General features: G+C 35.6%; 1 protein-coding gene across 9 annotated transcripts in view; it reads left to right on the forward strand.

The window, feature by feature from the left end:
• Positions 1-22,231, forward strand: part of LOC102234462 (protocadherin-15-like) — a 175,772-nt gene that overhangs the window by 62,670 nt on the left and 90,871 nt on the right. For 8 of the 9 annotated variants that reach the window (XR_002752137.1, XR_002752138.1, XM_023327534.1 and 5 more), the window contains 2 exons: positions 4,263-4,277; positions 7,324-7,389. Coding sequence is in view for 7 of the 9 variants with exons in the window: in XM_023327534.1 (XP_023183302.1) it covers positions 4,263-4,277; positions 7,324-7,389 (81 nt within the window). In the remaining 2 variants the exon portion in view is untranslated. The remainder of the gene's footprint in view (positions 1-4,262; positions 4,278-7,323; positions 7,390-22,231) is intronic. The other variant, XM_023327532.1, reaches the window with a different exon arrangement.

The raw sequence follows: 22,231 nt of genomic DNA on the forward strand, positions 1-22,231 counted from the left end.
TGCTGATGATGTCGGTGGCCATTTTATGAACAGCTTTCATCAATAGACAGTAAACAAACTTTTCAATGACTTCTTAATTGTCTGTGATGAACCTGTGAGAAAGACAAATACACTCCACTTTGCTCTATTGACTTGGAAATTACTTTGCATTTTCTAAAGATAAGCTTTTTTTCATTGCTAGATTAAACTGACAGATATTATTTGACAGTAGAGCCTTCAGTCTTTTTTTCAAACCTGTGCCATCGTATTAGTGAATTACATGGCACATCTTTATTTAACATCTTAGAAAATTCTCAGTTACAAAAACGGTCAAACTTTGTTTAGATAAATATACAGAGACTCTGTTCAGAGAAATAAAGTGACTAGATCCAGAAAAATATGATTTGTATCCAAATAGGCAGGTAGAAATTATCATTAAGTATGAATAATTCAAAATATTTCTGAACTGTTGAACTTTCCATAAACAATATTGTATGCCTAAAGCATTTCTGCATATTTAAAGTAGTCAAAGGTGTTTATGAAAGCTGCAAAACACCTGAACCTGCCTTTTTATTCATGGGACCATGAAGTCCAGTGAATGGTGGACTCGAGAGATGCACTGTTAACAAACAAATCTAGCTCCTTCCACGATGTAAGCCTGGCTAATAAGTAACCTTGTTGAAAATCTACAGACCTCAGTGAGTGGCGATGCAGTACTGCTAGAGTTTTGCTACATGGCTCAAATATTCAGATTTTTATTATTTCCAATTTGTTACACCAGCACTGGCACATTTTTGAAGAATGCATTTTTTCTAAGAGTAAATGTCATGTACATTTTGTGATAATTGTTTCTGTGTGTAACTTTGATATTTTGTTGAATGGTTTTTGCAAAAAAAGATTTTTTTACAAATTCTTTCAGACTCGGTACAGTGATTATTTTTACTTTTGATAATGTTTAGCAATCCCCAGCAGTGGTGAAGTTTGCAGTAAAAATTCTACTGAAGGTTTTCCAAGATTGACTGTTCTCCATCCCATAGAGCATATACTTCACACTTGGTTTCCCTTCCATAGAAGGCAACCAGCTTTATCCTGGCGTTTCACCATCTCTCACAAAGACATACACAGACAGGTTTGATTGATGTGAACTCGATGGAGTTGTAAGGCCTGAAATAGGAGAGCTGTAGTCCCATCGTGCTTCACACAAGTTGGATACTTCTCACCTTCTGGCACCATCGACTGTTAATGCGCAGCACAAGTGTATTTGTACAGCACAGGTGGGATAAAGAGCACAGTCAGAATGGTCCTTGTTAGCTCTTGGTGGCTCCTTTCAAATGTGCTGGGGATTAAAAGGTGCAAGTGAGGCTAGATGAGGTCAAGCTGTCTCCTGTTGCTGCAGCACTGAATGAGACATGAGACGGCTTCTGTTTTATTTGCAGTTCAGAGAAACCTTCAAGTTAAAAAGTAGCATGCAGTCTAAGCTCAGAACACGATCAAGATGAGCTTTGTAGATTGTCACAGGTGTTACATGTATTGAAACCTGAAATTTCAGCCGTTTCATTAGTATTTTTTATCACCCAGAGGCTGAGGATGTGATGGATTGTTACTCTATCTATTTCTGTAATTCTAAGTTTTTTACTCCCATTTTACCATCAATCCATTCATTTGTTCACTTATTCATTCATTCATTCATTCATTCACCTTATCCTATCAAACAATAGATGGTTTCATCAGTCAATGTGTGATGGGCAGGGTGTGTCTTGATCAGATGACCAGTCCATCACACAGGAACATAAAATCTCCATGCAGAAAGTTAACATAACAAGGAATTAAGGACTTAAGGGGCTAAGAAAGGAATGAATGAAGGACAAAAGGAAATGTGGACAAAGAAATTTGTAACTACAAATATTTTTCTATACTCTTCATGCTTTTTTAAAATTGTTTTATTTTTTACAATTATCCAGCAGAAATCCAACTCCATATGTTTCCAGTCTCTATGCAGACCTAAGTATATACGATACAATGGCAAACATCAAATATAACGTCCCATTATGCTGAAAAGCATCTTAAATAGAATAGATCACTTGTTGTTAAAAGCTTTAAATATGTCAAGCAGTGGGAATGTGAGCATCAGTTTTTGCTTTGAGTTTTTGTGTATGTATTCACATGCAGTGCTCTGATCATAGTATACGCCTGTTGTCACTGCAAATGGAGGTGCTATTCTTTATCTCTGCTTGGTTCTTCCTCTTTTCTTGGAACCTGACTCCTCAGATATCTCTCCCCTACTGCCACGACTATCACTTAAAACCTACACACACCTTTGCGCACATCCAAAACAGATCATGTGATCCTCTAAAAAGATGTGAGTGCAGGAAACTCTTATGCCCTGTACACTCACATACACATGCATGCTCTTTGGGTTCGCAAAGATTTTTTTCAGATCAGACTTGCAGAGTTCTTTTGTTTTTTTGTTTTTTTTTCTATTTTGCTTGTTTGTGACTCAGATTTCAAGGTGTGACCCACTTCCTCTGTTCATCATGTTGCTATTGTGGGAGACTCCATTTCCTTAGTAAAGAGGTATGGATTTTCTAATTGCTCCAAAATTGTTGACTGAAAATTAACAGTGCACATGTCTTAAGGAGCTTTTAAAGATGGATGTATACATATGGAAAACAACTGTATGTCTCATTTCATTGCAAATATTTAGCACAACAGCATCCTAACATACAATCATATAAAATGTAAATTTTTCAATAAATTTGTTTCAAATAATCTACAAATTTGAACATTTCTTAAGGCTGTCACATCCAAAACCTTTCCTCTGAGCATTATGTGCTTCTAAAACATGGCTCATGGGTATGCATATTTAATGAGAAAACTATCCTGTTATGCACCTACTAACAGGTGCACTGTTGCACAACTAAGGTCTGCGACAGAAGGTGGGTGTGAAATACTAGACCGGTGGTTGTTGATGTGTTGTCCTGCCCATCTCTGATAACATGTAATCTAAGATGACCCAACTTGGTAACAAGCCTCACAAAGTTCAAAATGTTTGAAAGAGCATTTTAGGAAAAGAGAGACAATTTGTGTATAACAATTACTTTATAGACAAAATGTGTGTTTCTTGATTGAATGTTTTAATGAACGTCTGCTGTAGAATCTATTTCAAACAAAAGGAAATAGCAATGTCAAGACACCTGTTAACCAAATCTTTGAGCTACTATCACACAGTTTCTTATCATGCCACATGTTTTTGTGTATCTAAAAATGTATTTGATTTTTGTCTGCTTTGACCTCGTTAATTATAGTGAATATATATTGTAAAAAGATGTGTAAAATTTACACTGTAATGCTGAACAGGTCATGATCCCTTTGGCATAATCCTAATTCTATTATCCGATCATTTTGGATTGGAAATTGTTTATACATAGTCTGAGGGCCCCCAAGGGATCAAATAATTATTAGTAAAAATAATCTTAAAATAGGCTTCCTTCTTTGGGGTGAGCAGTATATAACTTATATATATATATATATATATATGAAATAACTAAATAAACAGTTTCTTACATGTTTGTTAAATCTGTCAGCATGTAGTGACAGTATGGTCTACCAATTTATTCTGTTTTTCCTCTTTTGTCACACATGTAAAAAACCTCACATTTGGACACTCCCTAATAAAGATTTATTCAACTCTGTATGGTGAAAGTGGCTTTTCCAGCAGGACAGTCGGACCTAATGTAGAGTATTCAACTGGTACTCACTGATACATCTTGGGGGCCCTTATAGATTTACCTTTCAACTTTAAGTGGTCAAGACATCATTAGGTATAAAAAATTAACAAACAAATAAGCAAGATAAAATATAACACATTTTATCTTCATATTGTAGCACAGTGTGAAGGTAACAACCTTCTTCCAATATATGTGGCTTCTACCACAGATGGGTGTGTTAACAGAGTCACATCATTCATATATGTGACGGGACTTTATCTTTAACAAACTACTAAGATAAATGCTGTGACAGCATCTTAAAAGCTGCCATTTTTGGATTGCTTAATATTTTTCCTCTAAAATCTCAATCCCTGTTTAACATTTTCTCTGCTTATAACATGTCTCCTTCTCTTTTCCTTAATATCACTGTATTCTTGCAAGGACTTTTTTCTCTTTTTTTCCCCTAACTTCAGAGCTGTTTCTTAAATGTTTGATGTTTGCTTTTTTTATTTTATTTTCCTTTTTTTCCTTCCTGCTCTCCTTCCCTCTGGCTAAACTGTGCTCTGACTCCTTCAGACTGGCAGTATGAGGGTAAGAGGGCAAAATTATTTTGTCTGTTTTCCCTTTGTTTTATTAACTTCGGTATTTTGCTGTTTTCTTCTTGCGTTTCCCCCCCATGCTGAAAGACATGTAATCCCAAGCATTCCTTACATCAGCAAAGTTACCTTTCAGTGCTTGTTTATATAGAATGACATGTCCCACCCCCTTCACTACCCCATCTGGTGCCGTTTGTCAAGCTGCCATCACCTGTGTCCCAGGTGCTTATACCATCTAGCTGTTGTGACCTCCATCTGCAAAGCTTTTCTCCCTCTTGTTCTGTTCACAATGTTGCCTTGTGCTTTTCACCACCCTTTGTCTAGTTGCCCGAGTTGTACAGCCAGTTACTCTTGATGATGCAGCTACAGGACTTATTGATTGCACTTGCTGTAAGAGGATCCATCTGTGTGACAGGAAGATGCTCAAACAGTTCTTCGAGGTGTGCAGTGCGAATCATGAGCTGTTATGCAAATTACATGACACTTTAAAATGACTTGATAACAATACTACATCACATTAACATATAAAAAATATATTTATACTTGAATTTGGGAGTTATCTCTCCCTTAATACTCAAACGCTAATTGAATACCATTTTTATGGACTACAGCTGTATTTGCTTAACCCTCATGAAATATAAATCAATGTGCAGAAAACAAAAACAGATGCTCGTTTTACAAGTTTACAAGTTATAAAACCTTCCTTGTTAATTATTGTTTTGTGGGAAACTGTGCATAAACACCTATTAAATCGCCTTCACTGTCTGTAGTATCCGAAAATAAACAGAAACTGCTTGCAATTCTCACAACTCTGTGAATCTCCAAATGCTATGTTACATTTCTTAGAAATACATCTGTCTGTGATCTTATTATATGCTAATATTTACAAGATGATTCTTGTTTGTACAAGTGGTGCTTATTGCAAATCTCAAAATGGGCAGAAGAAAAATATATACATTTGAAAATTACCCAGTGCCAAGTTCCAGGCTGGTACTCCACGTGATTTATTGAAATCCATGCCGTTTACATTCTTTAACACACTGTGACCTTTCATTGCAGCATACACTACATGTTGACAGTTTGGGTTGCTTCAGTTCCTTCACTCTCACAGATATTTTAACCCTGAGCGGAGCTTCTATGAGATAGCAGTAATATGTTTCTCCCAAACAGGTTTAGCTCAGTTTAAAAAGCTACCGTGGTATTCTGACAGCATGTAACCTAAAGTACTCATAGATTTATCCTTTGATTCTAAAGATTCTGTATATTTGTCTTGACACACACTCACCTTGCTCCTGCTGATAGTGTTTACAACCACAGCTCTATTTTGATATGAATCTTTCACAATGTTGTTCTTATCATCTTTAAGGTGATTCTAGGTAATTATTTGCAGATAGGACAAAAAAACCCTCTATTTTTAAATTGATAAAGTTTAATATGTTGATTTTAAGATGCACTAACCAGAGCTCCCTCTGGTGCACATTTGACGTCGGTAAATAATACTGTGGGCACAGCTGGTCACATGATACAGACAGATAGTCCAGGGAGTTTCTCAGTTACTGCTATTGTCAGTGACTTTTAAAAAGTTGAAAAAGGTCTTAGAGCGTCTTCTTAGCAGGAAATCAAGGTGTAATCATTAATATAATGCCCAAGAACAATAATTCAGATATGGAAGCCCCTTACATAAAAGGCCATGTTTTATAAAACAGATCTTACCAGCTGTATCTTTTGCAGGTATCACTGGAGTTGAGTTTGTCAGGGACTACCAGTACAGCTTGTTTAAAAATTGTAGGGATTAGATTGGGGCACCCCTAAAAGTACATCAATTCATTTTCTGATTATGTGAACCGATCTAAACTGTGGGTTGATCATCACAGTTCCACTATATTTGATGATGTTTTGTTATCAAGCTTTTGATAAAATATCTTCAAAACTATATTTTTTTTATCCAGAAAAGGTGTATTTGTTTCATAGATAGACAAATACACCTAGTTCGTAGTACCGTTGCATTACAGCAAGGAGGTCCTGGGTTCAAATCCCTGCCTGCGGTCTTTCTGTGTGATATTTGCATGTACTCACTATGCATGCGTGGGCTCTCTAGGTACACTGGCTTCCTCCCACAGTCCAAAAACATGACTGTTAGATTAATTTCTCTCTCTAAATTGTCCTTAGGTGTGAGTATGAGTGTGTTCGTGGTTGTTTGTCCTGTGTGTCTCTGTCTTGCCCCCCGATGGACTTGTACCCCATCCAAGGTTTGTCCCACCTCTCCCCCAATGACTGCTGGAGATAGGCACCCCTGCAACTCTGCAAGGATAAGCAGGTGTAGAGAATGGCTGGATAGATATTTCATTGATAAATTTATTATAACATGTTATAAACTGAAAGGACATTTCATTACTCAGCTGTACATCAAATATTCTCAATATATATTCTAGTATAATGTGCGTTCTCATATTTAAAAATGAACTGTCTTATCATAGTGCACAATAACTGTGCTCCTGGTAAAGCTGTGGGCAAAAGTCTTAAAATAAATACTTGTTATAGACACTTGGCAACTCCAAAATGTCACTCTCTGCTGCACTCTTTTACTGACTATCTCCTTACTGTGTGCGGTGACATGATAAACCTGACGGTTTATTCAGCCTTAGTTTGTTACAGTTCCAGTTTGGAGAATACCTAGGAACAATTTGAATCTGTGTCTCTTTAGCAAAAAAGACACTGATAGCCAATTAAGATACTAAACACTCCGATCAACTTAAAAAAGAAGAGCATAAATTTACACAAGAAAACCACTTCAGCTACAATATTTCATAGAAATTGTTAAGAGGAAAAAAAAATTGTGGCAATTGTGGAAGATTAATCTCTTAAGATATCTTACACACCTTTATGAAGGGTGTCATCTTTATGTGGAAGCTATGCCAGCTATGCCGTCCTCACGCATCATATTAAAATTAATATTTTGCTGGAATGTTTCTTGTGGAAAAAAAAGCAGGTTGAGTTTTATGTTTGTCTTCTGATATTTCTTTCTCTCCTTCTGTATTCAGAGTGTAAGCTGTCTCGGCCGGGCCCTCCTGCAACCATAGTGACCATTGATGAGGAGAGTCCCAATGGTATGTATTTATCCACCGATGATTCACACGTATTTCTTCTTATTCATAGTTTATCAGATTACAGTAACTGCTGCTGCACTCAAGTGGAGTGGTGTGCTCTGTGAAATTGTTTCTGTGCTACAGGGAATGTTGTTCACCTAATGTAATGCATATTAATACATGTTGTAACCAATAAACTCTGCAGGATGAATGATGTGCACTGGCTTATAGGTGGTGACTCTTCTTAGAGGGATGTTTATTCAGACACTGACATGTACTTGTGCTCTTCTTTTAGGCTGAAGATAAATAGGTTCTAATTCCACTAGATTCACTTACGAGGGAAACTGAGTTTGTATTTATATCTGAGGACATACAGATGGTGTTTGGCATATCAAAATTTTTAGGGCTCCAGTAATGAGTTGTCTGCTCCCTCTGCAGATTGTACTTACTGTGGTGTACCTGTGCTACTTCAGTACAGGAGGCAATGAAGCACACTTCAGACATGCAGCACTTGAGTGGGTCAGATGAAACTCCTCCATTTTAGTTTTGCTCCTTCCCTTCCTTCATCTTCTTTCAGATATCCCCATCGCCTGCACCTACTTTTTGCCTGCTTCTGATTTTTCTCATCTTTATTTTCCTTACATTCCTCGCTCAGATTTATTTCTCCCTTTTTCTCTTTGGGTTTCAAGTGTTTACCATCAACAATTTAGGGAGCAGTAGGTGTGCACATGCAGACATGTCCTGTGGAGAGGAAGGGGAATGAGACTTCTACTTGGGGAGGAGTTATATGTTCGCTAGGGGAATAAGAAATGATTTCCCTCTAAATGGAGCAGGTGTGTGTTTGTGTCACTCAGTTCTCCCTGCAGATATTAGTACAGCAGGTTAACAGAGCTTAATGATCAGCTCTTAGTAAAGATGGCAACCGCAGCTTACAGGCAGAGTAGTTTCCACAGATGTTCAGCTTACCTGCTGTACTGTCGTTGTGAGAGCCTCTCTGTCTGGAGACAAAATTGCACACTTATGCTTTATCTATGTGTTGTTTTTATTATGAGAATTCAGATAAATCCACCCATTAGTTATTGCAGTTGCTCACTGCTCTTTGGGTCTCAGCTCGTCCTTCCCCCTCTGTGACCAAGGCTGTGATTTTTGTATTTTGATCGATCACTAAGGGAATTCGCTTGATGGAGGTAGCCAAGTCTGTATCCGAAAGCCTCTCACCCGACATGTCCTAGTGCTTTTTGAGAGGGATTTGCACTAATCTTTTTCATAAAGCTCTCATTTACCTGGGATGTGGGTCTCCTCTAGCTCCACCATGGTTTGTTTATCTTTTTGTAATGAAATGTGCCTCAGCTCGCCCTCCCAGTACGGGAATGTAAAAAGAGGCAACCTGCCTTTATTGACCAAAGCAATTATGCTGTGTAATGTGTTGTGCCTTTTTTTTGTTCTGTTACATTGACACTGTGCAAGTTGTCATATACTATAAGTTCTTATGTTACATTATAACTTTGAGTTGTAAAGCTCATAAGTCTGTTTGACTTAATTCTCCAAGTCAGAATAGAAAGACTTACAGTTAAGCATGTGCAGGTGTATCTCAAGAAATTGGAATATATTGAATTTATTTTATCAAGTCAATTTAAAACTTGAAACAAGATGATCCTCTACAGCCTTCGGGGCCTATGCTAATCAGTACAATATAATGTTGAAAACATGAGGATGGAGCACAATAATTAGCTGGATTTTGACTGAGATTCAACTTAGACAATTGTGTCTAAGTTGTATGTTATATTTGAAAGCGGGTTGTGATCTTGGCGGACCGACTTGTATTATGCAAAATGACCAAGGTATCGATTTTTTTTTTTCTATATTTCCAACCAGGTTGTAAGGGGTCAATTAGAAATTTCATATATTTGGAAAAAAATGTTTCTTAGAAAATTAAACATATTACATAAGACCAATAAAATAAATTATTTTATTTATTTTATTACACTGATGTTGGCCAACGGAAATAATGTATATGCATTGTAAAGTGCTTGTGCTTCAGACTTGTTTGGACTCATTTTGCTTACAGTCGATGCAGAACTGTTGAATGGGGTTTGCTTCACATTTACCTGTAGGCTGCAGTTATCTTTGCTGCTTCTTAACCTTTTTTTTAAACACATTTTTCCTTCCATTTAGCTTTCTATTAACATCTTTATGAGAACTCTTGTGAATAGCCATGTTCTTTTTACTTTGTGTCTTACCCTTCTTGTGGAAAGTGATCATGGCTGGATGCTGGACAAAGTCAAGAATTTGGTTGATTTTTGCACTTATGTTGTATATTAACTAAATGTTAAGTTTTCATTACCTGAGTCTTCAAAACTAACAAAAAATGAATCATATCTCTGTTATTAATGAATCTATGTTAATTTCACTTTTTTAAATTTAATTACTGACACAAATTCAGTTGTAATTTACTGAGATACAACTGTACAGGAATAATCGTGTAGTAGCCAGGGAAATTGGCATATACTCATAAATTATCTATTGTGCAGACAGAAATATGTATTTCATACCATGATAACAGGTTTGAGATAGACAAAATAATAAGGAACAAACGAGCAAAGCTGATGATTACCAACTTTTAATTCATCAGCAATACAGGCACAGCTTTTTCTTGTCGCATCAACATGACCCATCTAAGCAAGTGGTGATGTGGCATTTATGATCAGCTGTGGCTTACATCTAAAAACACATTTTACAGTGTTTACTTAGATGGAACGTTTTTAAGACTTCACATTTCATTTTTTCAAAAGTGTTTCTGTCTTTTTTCTGATCCAATATTGGATAGTTTAAATAAGCAAAATAAAGTCATTAAGAGCCACAAAGCTTAAAAAACAAACAAACAGTGACAGCAGAGGCCAGGGCAACCCTTACAACTCCGAGAACCATTTTTCCCTCAGTAAGCTAAATTTGTTTGGAGTCACTAAAGCTACATGAAGCTTACTTTTACAATATATACTGTATAACCATGATGGCAGCTTTGACATAGACAAAATAAGAATTTTCTTCTTTATTTTAGGTTTTAACATATTGTAAGTCATCAAACTTTGTTGATTGAGAGTAGTGAAATGTGGTTTCATTGTTCTTTTTTTTTTCTTTTACAAAAATGCTGTCAAAAGAGTAAGTAGATTTCCACCAAGGGAGTCATTTGTGTTATTCTTTGCATAAATGTTATACATGTGTTCCATCAAGATGCCTTGGAAATACCGCTAAAGCCAGCATTATATTTTAAAACATTGATCAATTTGTCATTATTTTTGACCAAAGTTATTAAGTCGTATATTCTCTGAATAAATATTCACATTTTTCTCTAAAACATCAATTTCCAACTGCAGTACCACCTGTACATTTGGATTTGAAGCAAACAAGTCCACAAAGTGTTGGGTTTGGTGTTCATGAAAATTCAATACTTGTGTCACTAATCTTTGTTAGCTGCTATGTATTTATTAATTGTCTGGACAGAGATATGTCTGACTGTGTTAAGGGAATTGGTCTGCCTTTAGAGATTGAAAAATCAATACCACCTTCTTTTTTATTTCAGCTTGCTGTTTTTTTTTTTTATTCTGGGAAGTTTTCACTTTAGAAAAAGCAAAACCACAAGGGCACTGCAAGTCTGTTGCTCAAATCAAGCGTAACATGTTTAATTTATCTTAACCGGTACATCTGCAGACCCGCTGATAGGTGGGTATACACCATACACCACATATGAAGTCTCACTCCCTTCAGGAGTTGGGATAAAAAGAACATCATTTGTATATACTCCTTTGGTGTCCTAAAGCATTTAATTGGATTCAGAAGGTTTTTTTTATCCCATTGTGATGTGGGAGTTACATATATATGGAGTGAGAGGGGGAAAATAAAGAGGGTAGGTGTATATCCTTTTATTGACAGAGAGCTTGTTACGGGAGCAAAGGGAAATCATTGTGACCATAAATTAGGATGCTGAGTTCTTGCTTTTATCTTGTCAGGGTAAATTTATGATTTGCATCAAGTGTTGTGTGAAGCATACAGTACACACATCCTCCTAGTCCTTTTCAAATTACCCAGCACCAGTTCACATAAAATCAGAACTATGCCTACCCAAGGGGCTGCAGTAAAAAGGAGGTTGATATAGCGTATTTGTAGTGAGTATGTTGCCAAGGTAGAACCTCTTTTAAAAAAAAACTAATATTGAAGTTAGTCTGATGAGAAAAGAATATTCATTGTCAATGACTGATGAAGGAGTTGCTATTGTGTTTTTATCACTGTTGAAAAGTCCATGTAACAGATTCACTTTTACTAATGCAATGACTTGCATCATCTGCCATCCATGTCCTGGGTCTTCCTCTGGATCTCCTCCTGGTGCAACTGCATTTACCACATAATGTTAGTATTTTGAATTTCACTTTGAAGCAAGTGACATCCTTCATAAATATTTAGTTATTCATCAGCTTTCAAAGTTGCAGTCTGTAACTTTTACAAAAAAAAAATATTGTTTTTACATATTTGTTGAAACTGTCACTATGTCATGAATGAATGAATGAATGGTATAAGATGGACAATCTGAAAAAAATTGAGCTCCTCTGCTGTCTCCCATGCTAACTAGAAACAACCAATCAGAGCCAGGAGGAGAGTCTCGACACTGTCAATCACCCTCCGTGTGGAGTTGACAATCATAGACCTTGATCAGCAAAGTTAGAGCTAAGCTTGTGAAAAAATCTTGATACATTTTTAGCATGGTGTCATTAAATAAGCTCTTTTGTAATAAACCAACCAAAACTGCCAGCATAAGTTTTTAGATGCACTTTAAAAAGATTTACGTGAGCTACTATCTCAAAGTTCTGTACAACAAGAGGGTAAACTGCATATAAACATGTGGTAGTTAATGAGATTGGCAAGACTCAGGGTTTATACATGCGCTTTGTTCATTATTATCCGATTAACCCATAAAGACCTACAATGCCCTCTAAACATATGTTGCAGTTTGTCTTAATGTCTTGCATTCTGTAGCGGGGATAATATTTCCACAACTCACTCCTAGCATATCAAATGCTCTTTCTTCTTGTAAGGCTAGTAGAATGCTATAAACTATTATTGTCAAAACATGCCAATGTCATTCAAGTAAGAGAGATATGTTTTGATCTTTATATGTCTCGAAATGGCTTAAAGAAAATAGCTACTCAAAGAAAAACCTCAAAATATCTACAATCAGAACAAAAACTAAAACTTAAACAAATGGACAACAAGCCTGTTCTAGGACTTAGAGTTATGTTGCCACCACACATAGTGCATAGTACATGCAGGGGATAAATATAGCACTAATTTATCTGGACTAATTTATGTTGCTTTGCAGTGAAGGACTTCAAATTGCTTTCCAAGGCTGATATCCAGCAAAGGTTGCTTCACAGCTGATGGCATTTTTATTAAGTCCTGATGCATAAAACTGTCAACTTGGCAGACGGTCAACTTTCTTTTTCCATGACTGTAGATGCACCTGTACTGAGCTAAGTCTGGATCCTATTCAGAGAGAGAATATCCAACAAATAAGGAGTTCTCATAAGCTTTAGATAAAATCTTCAGTTTAATAAATCATTGATCATTAAAATATATATTAATCTGTTACCTATAGAGTAAGTAGTACTGCCTGGACTGCAGGCCTGTCTGATGTAGCCTGAGTCTGTGCTTGTTTATGTTCAACTGTGGTTTCATTGAGTTAAAGACTGATGCGTCACCAGGAATTTGCTGTAGTATATGGATTTTACTTTTTTAAAATACTGTTCTGTAGATGTCTGATTGAAGTTGCAACACTTTCTCAGTGGTCTTTGGTCTGTTTTAAACTTATAAATCTATAATTTGCCGGCTTATTAGTCATCAATATATAAGTTGGATTAGTGTATACTGTACATGCTTCTTGTGAATTAGAGACAAAAGCCGAAAGATTGGTTTATTGCTCAGTTTGATATAACGGAAGAGTACATGTTTTACATGTACAACAATACATTTTTTAATCTAAAAAACACGGAACTTACCATAACTGCTATTACTTATATTTCTGCATGTTTTAAATGGGATTCCATGAAGTGTTGGGGCTGTTTCTTTCTCTGGATGTGAACAGCATGTTTTACATCTTAATGTGCATTTACAGGCAGCAATTACAGTATATTGTGGAGATCAACAGAGAGCATAATTACCTCTGTTTATGTTGTAAATCACTTGTTGTTTATCCTCATTATCCCTTTAAAACAGGCCGTTCATGTGTTACAATGCATTGCATTATTATCTGCATGAGAATACTTGGATTTTTGGGAGTATAAATAGGAATGCAAAAAAGTGGCTTTTCAGATGTAAATCTTATCCGTCTCCAAATGCTTAATCTAATTTAATGTTTATGTGTGATCAAGGATTCAGAAAATCACAATATGCTACATAAATGGTCTGCACTATGTTCACTGGGCAATATTGTTGTTCTCTTAGCAGATTTTTCCTGTATCATTGGCAGGAGACGGCAATGGATATTTTATGAGTGGTGCTGCCAGTGTGAGCTCACCGCTCTTACTATCTTATTCAGTTGGTTTCTCCCAGAATATAGTAGGACTGTCATGTTAGATTAATAGTGTCATAATAGCGTATGCTTTTTTTATTCACGTCTCTCTTAGGGAATCCTGGTTTTGTTTTACTGCAGCCTCCCTTTCCTTGTACGTGAAGAGACTGCAGAGCAGAAAGATGGCTCAGGCTTTCTCTACTCTGCACTGTGTCACAGACCAACTGAAAAACTGAAATCCTTCCTCACTCAGCTTTTAACCTTGAAAGAAGAATCAGAAAACAAGTTAATATCCTCTAAACATACAGTTTGTTAGATTTTTGATTTACTACTGATTTGTTGTAGAAATATTAGTTAAATTCTCAATGAATGCATGTATTGTGTGTGAAATTCAGGCATCATTTGTATTTCAAAACTATTTTTTTTTATTTAACTGGTATTCCATTGCTAATCAAAACAGATTCATTTGTATTAGTTTATAGAAATCGCAGCTTGCTTTGTTCTGGTTCTGGTTCTCTGAAGTCCTGACGGCCGGTTTGTACTTAACATGCAACTCAAAAATGTATTTTGGTTTATAAAACATTTGTTTTATAAATAATTTATAGACCAATTACAATATGTTTAAATATATTCTCTGATACACATGGATAAATACTAATACTATTTAGGGAGTGGCATGATATAATCCATTTTCATGGTGTTTGTTTGGAATCTAAAGAGTCTGGCTGAAACGTATATAATTCTATTCTACACAGGTTGCATGACTTGACTCAGGGTCAACTGGATCACTCCTGATTTATCTGTCACTCTTCGTTAGATGCTTCCTTCACAAAAATCTATCCATTGCCCAAATCTATCTAATGATGTTCAAGGACTAATGATGCTTATCTCCAGTGGAGGTTAGGGTTAGAGAGGGCTATGTCTTTCACACCAGAAAACAACAAAAGATATATTTTTGCTCTCAATTTAATTGCCATTGTGGTGAGATATTTATGAAGGTTTTAGGTATGTTGTAAAAATACTTAGAACTTTGTGGCACACACACAAAGCTCAAAAAAGTAGATTTTACAAGACAACCTCTTTAAAACATTAGTCTGATGTAATTTAAATTTTACCTTTGATTGCCTGCATGTACAGAACAAACCATATACAGCCGTCTTTAAAGCTGTGGCACTTCGATCTGACAGAGTGAAAACTTTTTCCCATATCAGTGGTATTGAAGATGTAGTAGTTCTAGTGTACATTAGCTCTCAACTATGATGTGTCAAAGATGTCATGCAACTTGATTAAGTAAATAAGTATGTCTGACATTTGGAAATCAAGTGTGTAGTCTTGTCAAATTTACCAGCAGGTGGTATAACCACCTTCTTACAGTGATTCAGTTGCAGGTAAAAATGGCGGTGATTCATAAATAGGATTCATTCATAGAATGCTGGTTGGTGGTTCACTGGTTAGGGGCTTATTGTTGTGTGCATCCATCTTTCTTCATCTCTGTGTTCTCCCTTTTTTTAATCTAGTTACAAATGAGGGTGGAATGAATATAAAAGGCACAGGCAGGTGATGCCTTCTGTTCGTGAGTGAGGGTTTTCCACAAAGCAGATTACACTTGTGTTTGGATTGCAGTTCTGGTTAAGGTCGTAAATTAGATTCTGCATGCACAGCAGTAACCCCGTTGCCACAAAATCAGTGTTTTGTAACTGATTCACTCCCCACCCGCCCATGGTGTCTTTTGCCATATATCCGGATTAAGTCTGAAATACTCATAAGTATACCATGACACTGTGTCACCTAAGCTCAAGGAGAGTGATTCTTTGGATATTTGAGCACAAGTAGCAGTGCTATCTCTTATGTCTTCATAAAGCTTGCTTTGCTCAACAAGTTTCTATTAATGTCTTGGCAATATTAAGAATATTTTAAATTAAGCTGTGCCTTTTTTTCCTCTTTGAGCAAGCTGTGTTTTTGAATTTTTTGTATTATTACTCTTGCTGTATAACTGCAAATATACAGCTATTTTGTTGAAAAAATATTTTTCATTTTGTCCACACTGAACCGTGACTATATAGATTTAGACAGAATCTTTTGTCATATATTTTATAGTAGTTACAGACTGGAAATTAATTGAGCCAGATCTTTAAAAGCCAATTCTTTTTGCTGCAATAAAAATTAAATGGCATTTCTTTACTCTGTAGTAGTTTCGCTATTCCCAGGAATATTTGTCGCTTGATAACATGCAAAAACACATTTAAAACAATTTTTTTTTTCTGGGGGTCTCATATTATTTGCGCAAGTATGTGCTTAAAAAATATGACCGCTGTATCACTCTTTTGCTATCCGTCTTAGCAAAACCTTATTTATTATTAATGAAACCTCAGTTGATTATAAATTAGAACCTTAAATAAGATATGAAGCTTTATTCTTGAAATCTGAGCTTTGGAGAAATATTATTTCTTATGCAGATATTCATTAACAGATGCTGATGCAGGATGAACTATTTTTTTAACAGTAATTTGCTCAGTTCTCAAGAAACAAAACAAACAAAAAAATATTGCACCAGTTCCAAACAGCTGGGTTAGTATTTTAGAAATAGCAATTAAAACAACTTTTCAGTTCATCCCAGTACTCTCCTAAACTAGGTCTGTATTAAGTCTGGACAAAATGAATGTTTTCTCTTCCAAGACTACGTGTTTACTGGTTGAGGGTTTTGGCCTGTTTAAATGGCTTTAAACAGGCCAAAAAAGGGTAAATTTGCTGATCTACCAAAAGTGTCTGTAAACCATTGTACATAACCTTGGATACTTTGCATGTAGATGACTTGCTTTTCTATTCTCTCTTTCTCTCTTGAAACTCTCATACAGTAGCTTGCAGAAGTATTCATACCCCTTGAACTTTTCCATATTGTGCCACATTACAACCACAAACGTGCACATATTCCATTGGAATGTAATGTGAAAAAACGTGGTATTGTGGAGTGGAAAGAAAATGATTCAAAACATTTTATGCAAATAAAAAAACTGAAAAGTGCGGTGTGCAAAAGTATTCAGTCCCTCTGAGACTATCCTTTGTGTAACCACCTTTTGCTGCAATTACAGTTGCAAGTCCTTTGGTGTGTGTCTCTTCAGCAATGACTTTTTGTAACTTACACTCCTTGTGGAGAGTTTCATTAAAATGTCAAGTCTGCACTTTTCCCCATGATTTAGGCCACACCATGCCTCTCTGTATTAAAAATTAGTGATGGTACATCCTTAAAGAAATACCAAATTAATAAGTGTTTGTCATTAATTAATCATGACTATTCATATTTATTTTCATCAAACATCAATTTGACACAATAAGTACATGCGATGCTTCTGAAGGCTCATAAACCAGCAGCTTTACACTTTGCACTCTCCTAAATCAGTACCTACTGTATGTCTGGAAAAACTGAAAAAAGGAAAGTTATTTCACAGAATAGGATTTCTGTCATTTAGTCCTATATTTAGAAGTATTCTGGCTCTCTTTGTGCCACACGTTTTAGTCATTTTACACCATCTACACTTGGTGTATTTTATGGAGATCTACCATTCAGTCTCAATCAAAGCCAGTAACAAAAAAGTGAAAAACTAGTAGAGTAACATTTTGAGATAACTTTCACCTTTGAGGATTTAAAAGTTAGGCCTCTATTTTTCACAATCAGAGGTGACGTTTACTCACCAAAGCAGAGTTCAATGTACTTCCACCCTGTTATCAGCGCTGTTTAATCACATAACCCATTCATTTAATGCTCCTCACCTGCTCCCCTCCATTGACACGTGAGCACTACTAGTCCGCAGATCATTATGTACTTCATTTACTTGCAATTGGACATCTAACATTTACTAATTAAAATACACAAATGCATGTAGATTTGCATTCCACAGTGTGTTTAAATGCATTATTTTTGAACATGTCATTTTGTCTGTGATTAAATAATCAATATCAGCATTTTAAAAAACCCAATCTTTTTTTAAAAAAAGTAAATGCTTGGAAAGTATGACTACATGTGCAACGAATATAAATCTTGTCCAAAAAGTAAAGCGATTTCTGCTTGGTCAGTTTCACTTTTCTTCTATCTAAGCTTTTTAGAATTAGATCTGGTGCTGTTGGAAGACCAGTTTATTTCCCCTTACACTGAGCAGTTTTGTAATATCAACACATCCCTGAGATGAGCAGCAGAGTTGAATCTGTGACTTGTGGGTTTGCCTAATCCTCTCTGCCAATGCCTCACAGCTTTTTGTGAAAGTAGTTTGCTGGTGTGGGATAGATTCTCCCTCAATAAAAGTAAGACCTGTTAGTGTTGAAGGCAGACTCTATGCATTAAGAAATCAAGATCACATTCTGCATCTAGTGCCAATCTTTTATCTTCACAGTCTTTGACTAAACTTAACAGGATTTCCAACAGTAAAAGACTTAATGGCAAGGAGCATTTTTGTCTTAAAAATAAATAAATAAATGAATTAACCAAACACAATTTTAACCTTGAGATTTTATCCTAACTTTGGCAGTTTATATTCATATTTGTATAAATATATATTTTATTTTTAATTTAAAATATTCATAAAAAGTGTTTTGACATGTTTCTGATTATCTATGTCATAAGTATAGCAGCTATACCTTCAAATATTGCTGACTGACAGCTTTTTCAATGTTGCATGATCAGTATTGGAATACTGAAATAAGTATGTAATTACATGTGACAAGATGGCAAGTGGTAAGATGGCAACAATATTACATCTTTCCTCATTTGGTTAAACAGAATTCAAAATTCCTATTTTAATATTTCTTCCCAGGTCCCTTGGCAGCTGGTGCAAGTTTGTATTGTTAATGTTTGTTTGAGTGCATGCCTGAGGAACAGCAGTCACACATGACTTAGAGAAAGGGAACTTAATTAAATGTGTCTTAAGTAAAATTAAACAATTAAACACAAACTTTTCTGAGTCATTTGCCCTCTCGACTGACGAACAAACTTACATTTCCATACCTGCAGGTCGAACAGCACATTAAGTGAGTACACAGATTTTCCTTCAAGTATGTCATGTGTACTTCATTAATTTGTTCATTCTTATTCATCTTAGTCTTATTGGTTCATTTATACAGTGAAGCAAGACCTTAACTGAAATTACCTTATATTTTTTTAGTGTAAAGGTATTATTTTTTTCCTGTTTTTTCTTTTCTTTATCTCTACTTTTATATTTTTATAACTGTTTAATTCTAGAATTATTGAACAATAAGCCCAATAACATGCGTCTGACTAGTAGCAGACTGAGAGAAAACACATTTGATGTTCTTTCTTGTGACACAGAGACCCTTTTATGTATTCGATTTAAACCTCTTTTAAACAAAACTCCATCCTACATACTGATTTTTAAATTATAATTATTCTTTCATTGCTCTGAGACTGAAAGTGGTTCTCCATTTTTTTTTTCTTTTTCTGGTGCAGTTATGGGTGGATGCCGCAAATAATAATATTTGGATATATGTAAGTCATGTGTGCTGTCTTTGTGGGTTGTAGACTCTGTGAAATCCAGATCAGAGAATTGCTCTAACTACTAATGGAACTGGCTGGGTTTCAAGCAACTAAAAGGGTTTTACTTATTTACAAGTACAATAAAAGCAGCACATAGGACGGAGCCATGTTTGACAAGAGACAGCCTAACAACAGACTAGGAAGAGGACAACAGAGATAGGATGTAGCCAAAACTGTGGTAGAATTGCCTGTCAAAGCAGGTAAACTGTTGTTCAATTAACTTGAGAAATAAGAGGTTCTCTCCCTTCCTTTGTAATAGCAGCCTTCTAAATTACAACCTTAGACTTTGGGAGAAAAAAATATGTAGTTTTCCTCTTGAGCTACTGAGGCAGTCATATTTATGTAAAGCTGCGTTTCAGATTAATGAACTTGCAACATGGGGCGCTTTTGACTTTTAAATTAAATTTTCAGAAGAACCATTTTTCAGATACAGTTGAGTCCAAGTGATAAAGATAATTACTGGTTCTTGCAATCACAACATGCAGAGATGCATCAAATCTTGACTACTTGAAACAAGGAGCTCTGTCATTAATAAAAGCATAAAAATGCAGTCGTGGGATTTTAAATTACAATGTGGGAGCGTCCATCACACCACCATCTGTGCTCCTTCTTGAGGATCTGAGTCAGAGTGACTAATGACTTGATGGTTAGACCTGCTTTATGAAATTATGAAGCACAAGATGTTAAAGTCTGTAATTAAAAAAACACATTAAAACAACAGCATCCTCTGTTTTACATGCAATAGATTAGTTCAGCCTGTGGGGCCTTAGTTTGTGTTTTTTTTAAGGTTCAGATTGTAAGCTTAAACATAATTTTAGATCTTAGTGCATATATCCAAGTGTTTGTTCGCACAAATAGCAAATCAGCCAATCATATGGTAGTAACTCAATATATTTAAGCATTTGAGTATGGTGGATGTGACTTGATGATGATCAAACCGAGCTAGAGCATGGTCAAAAGAATCACTAAAATGATTTGGAATGTGGTGTTGTTGCTGGCGCCAGCTGGGTAGACTAAATATTTCAAAAACTGCTGATCTACTGGGATTCTCATGCACAACCATCTCTGAGAATGTTCGTAAAAGTATGGAGAATATCATCTTTGAGCTCACAAAAACTTGAACTGTGAAGGATTACCACAAATTGAATTTTCAAAGTGTTACCTGGTCCAGTTGGTCAATTTTATCCATTTTCAGATGGTAGTGTTATAATTTGGTATAAAAGTATTAACATGCTCTGACTTGAATTGACGTTTTATGGTGTTATAGCTTTTTCCTTGTGGCACTTAGTACCATAGAAACCGATTTTTTAAACACCATACCAGACGCTATGGCCTGTCTGAGTATTACTGCAGAATATGCCCATCCTTTTGACAACAGTGAGTCCATCATCTGATGTCTACTTCTAGCAAAATAATACATTATAAAATGGGGCTTTCGCAATTCTTTAAAGGATTTGATTACCTTGATTATAAAAATTTCTCAGGGCAAATTCTCTGCCTCAAAGCTTCATTGAATAATGTTTTACTACTTAGCACACTGTGTTTCACCCAGGTGATTATTTATGTTGTGCAATGTTCTCACTTCCACCTGAGTTATTGACAAATGCTAGGTGCTAATAGCATTGCGTCCGACTTTTAAGTTCGGTCTGGTCCGATTTTATTAATTGATGATAATGTCCGGGATTTCATTGTTTGCAGTGGACAAATGGGCATTCTTAAAATGACTGGATGCTTGGCATATGTGATCAGTGCATGTTGAGGACTCAAACAGCAACAAGACAAATTATATTTTTTTAGTCCGACTGAAATGACCTCAACAAAAAGAGAATTGATTGATGCACAGTGTACTGTAGAATGATAATTTTAATAACAAAGAAGTTAGAGACACATCAAAAAACCACTGGGGAAGCAGGACAGGAGTAAAAGTTGAATCCAGCAGTGAGAGAAAGAAACCAAGAAAGTTAAATACTGTGGGGATGTGATGAGTAACATAAAAATCAGTCATGAAAGTAGTGAACTGAGGAAAGGATGAAGAGTGAATACAGGAGAAACTTAATGGAAATTTAGAGGGTCTTACTAACAAAACGCTATAAGGACAAATAGAAGCAGAAGAGTCTAAACCACAATATGAAGAACAGGAAACAAAAAAGAACTAAGAAATTGAGAGATAATCAAAACACAAACAGCTGTGGACAAGCTTTTTATATTTAAGTTATACTGACAGAAGACTTTCACTATACCATCCCTCTGTTTACACATGCCATTAAATTTTCATTGAGGCACTGCTGGAAGTCAGTTGGAATATAACTTCTAAATTTGGTATTTTCAATTGCACTTTATTAGCCTGAATTCAGTGTGTAAATAAAAGAACTCACGACTTGAATGAGAAGAGCCAGGGAAAATTTACTGTAAGCTGATAAAGTTTTGAGTTTTTCCTATGTAAACAAAAAAGCCTACAAACATTGGTAATTAATTAATTCTAAGTGTATAATGTAAAAACAAAAAATTGCAACGTCTTCTAGTACTTGGAAGACATATGATCTTCATATGATTGGTCAATCGCTGAACGATCACATGAGATAAATCTTAATATTCGTCCTCAAGGTTTTCTTTGCAAAGTTTACCAAAAGGTTGTACAATCGGTTGTTTTCATTTTTGGAAATGTTACAGTGATAAAATATAACACATAAAATGCTGCCACTTTTCTAGTTAAAAATGGTTGTACACGCACACTCAAAAGCACCTGACAGAAGTGTTGTTAA

Source organism: Xiphophorus maculatus, chromosome 22 (genome assembly GCF_002775205.1).
Source record: "Xiphophorus maculatus strain JP 163 A chromosome 22, X_maculatus-5.0-male, whole genome shotgun sequence".
Lineage (NCBI taxonomy): Eukaryota > Metazoa > Chordata > Actinopteri > Cyprinodontiformes > Poeciliidae > Xiphophorus > Xiphophorus maculatus.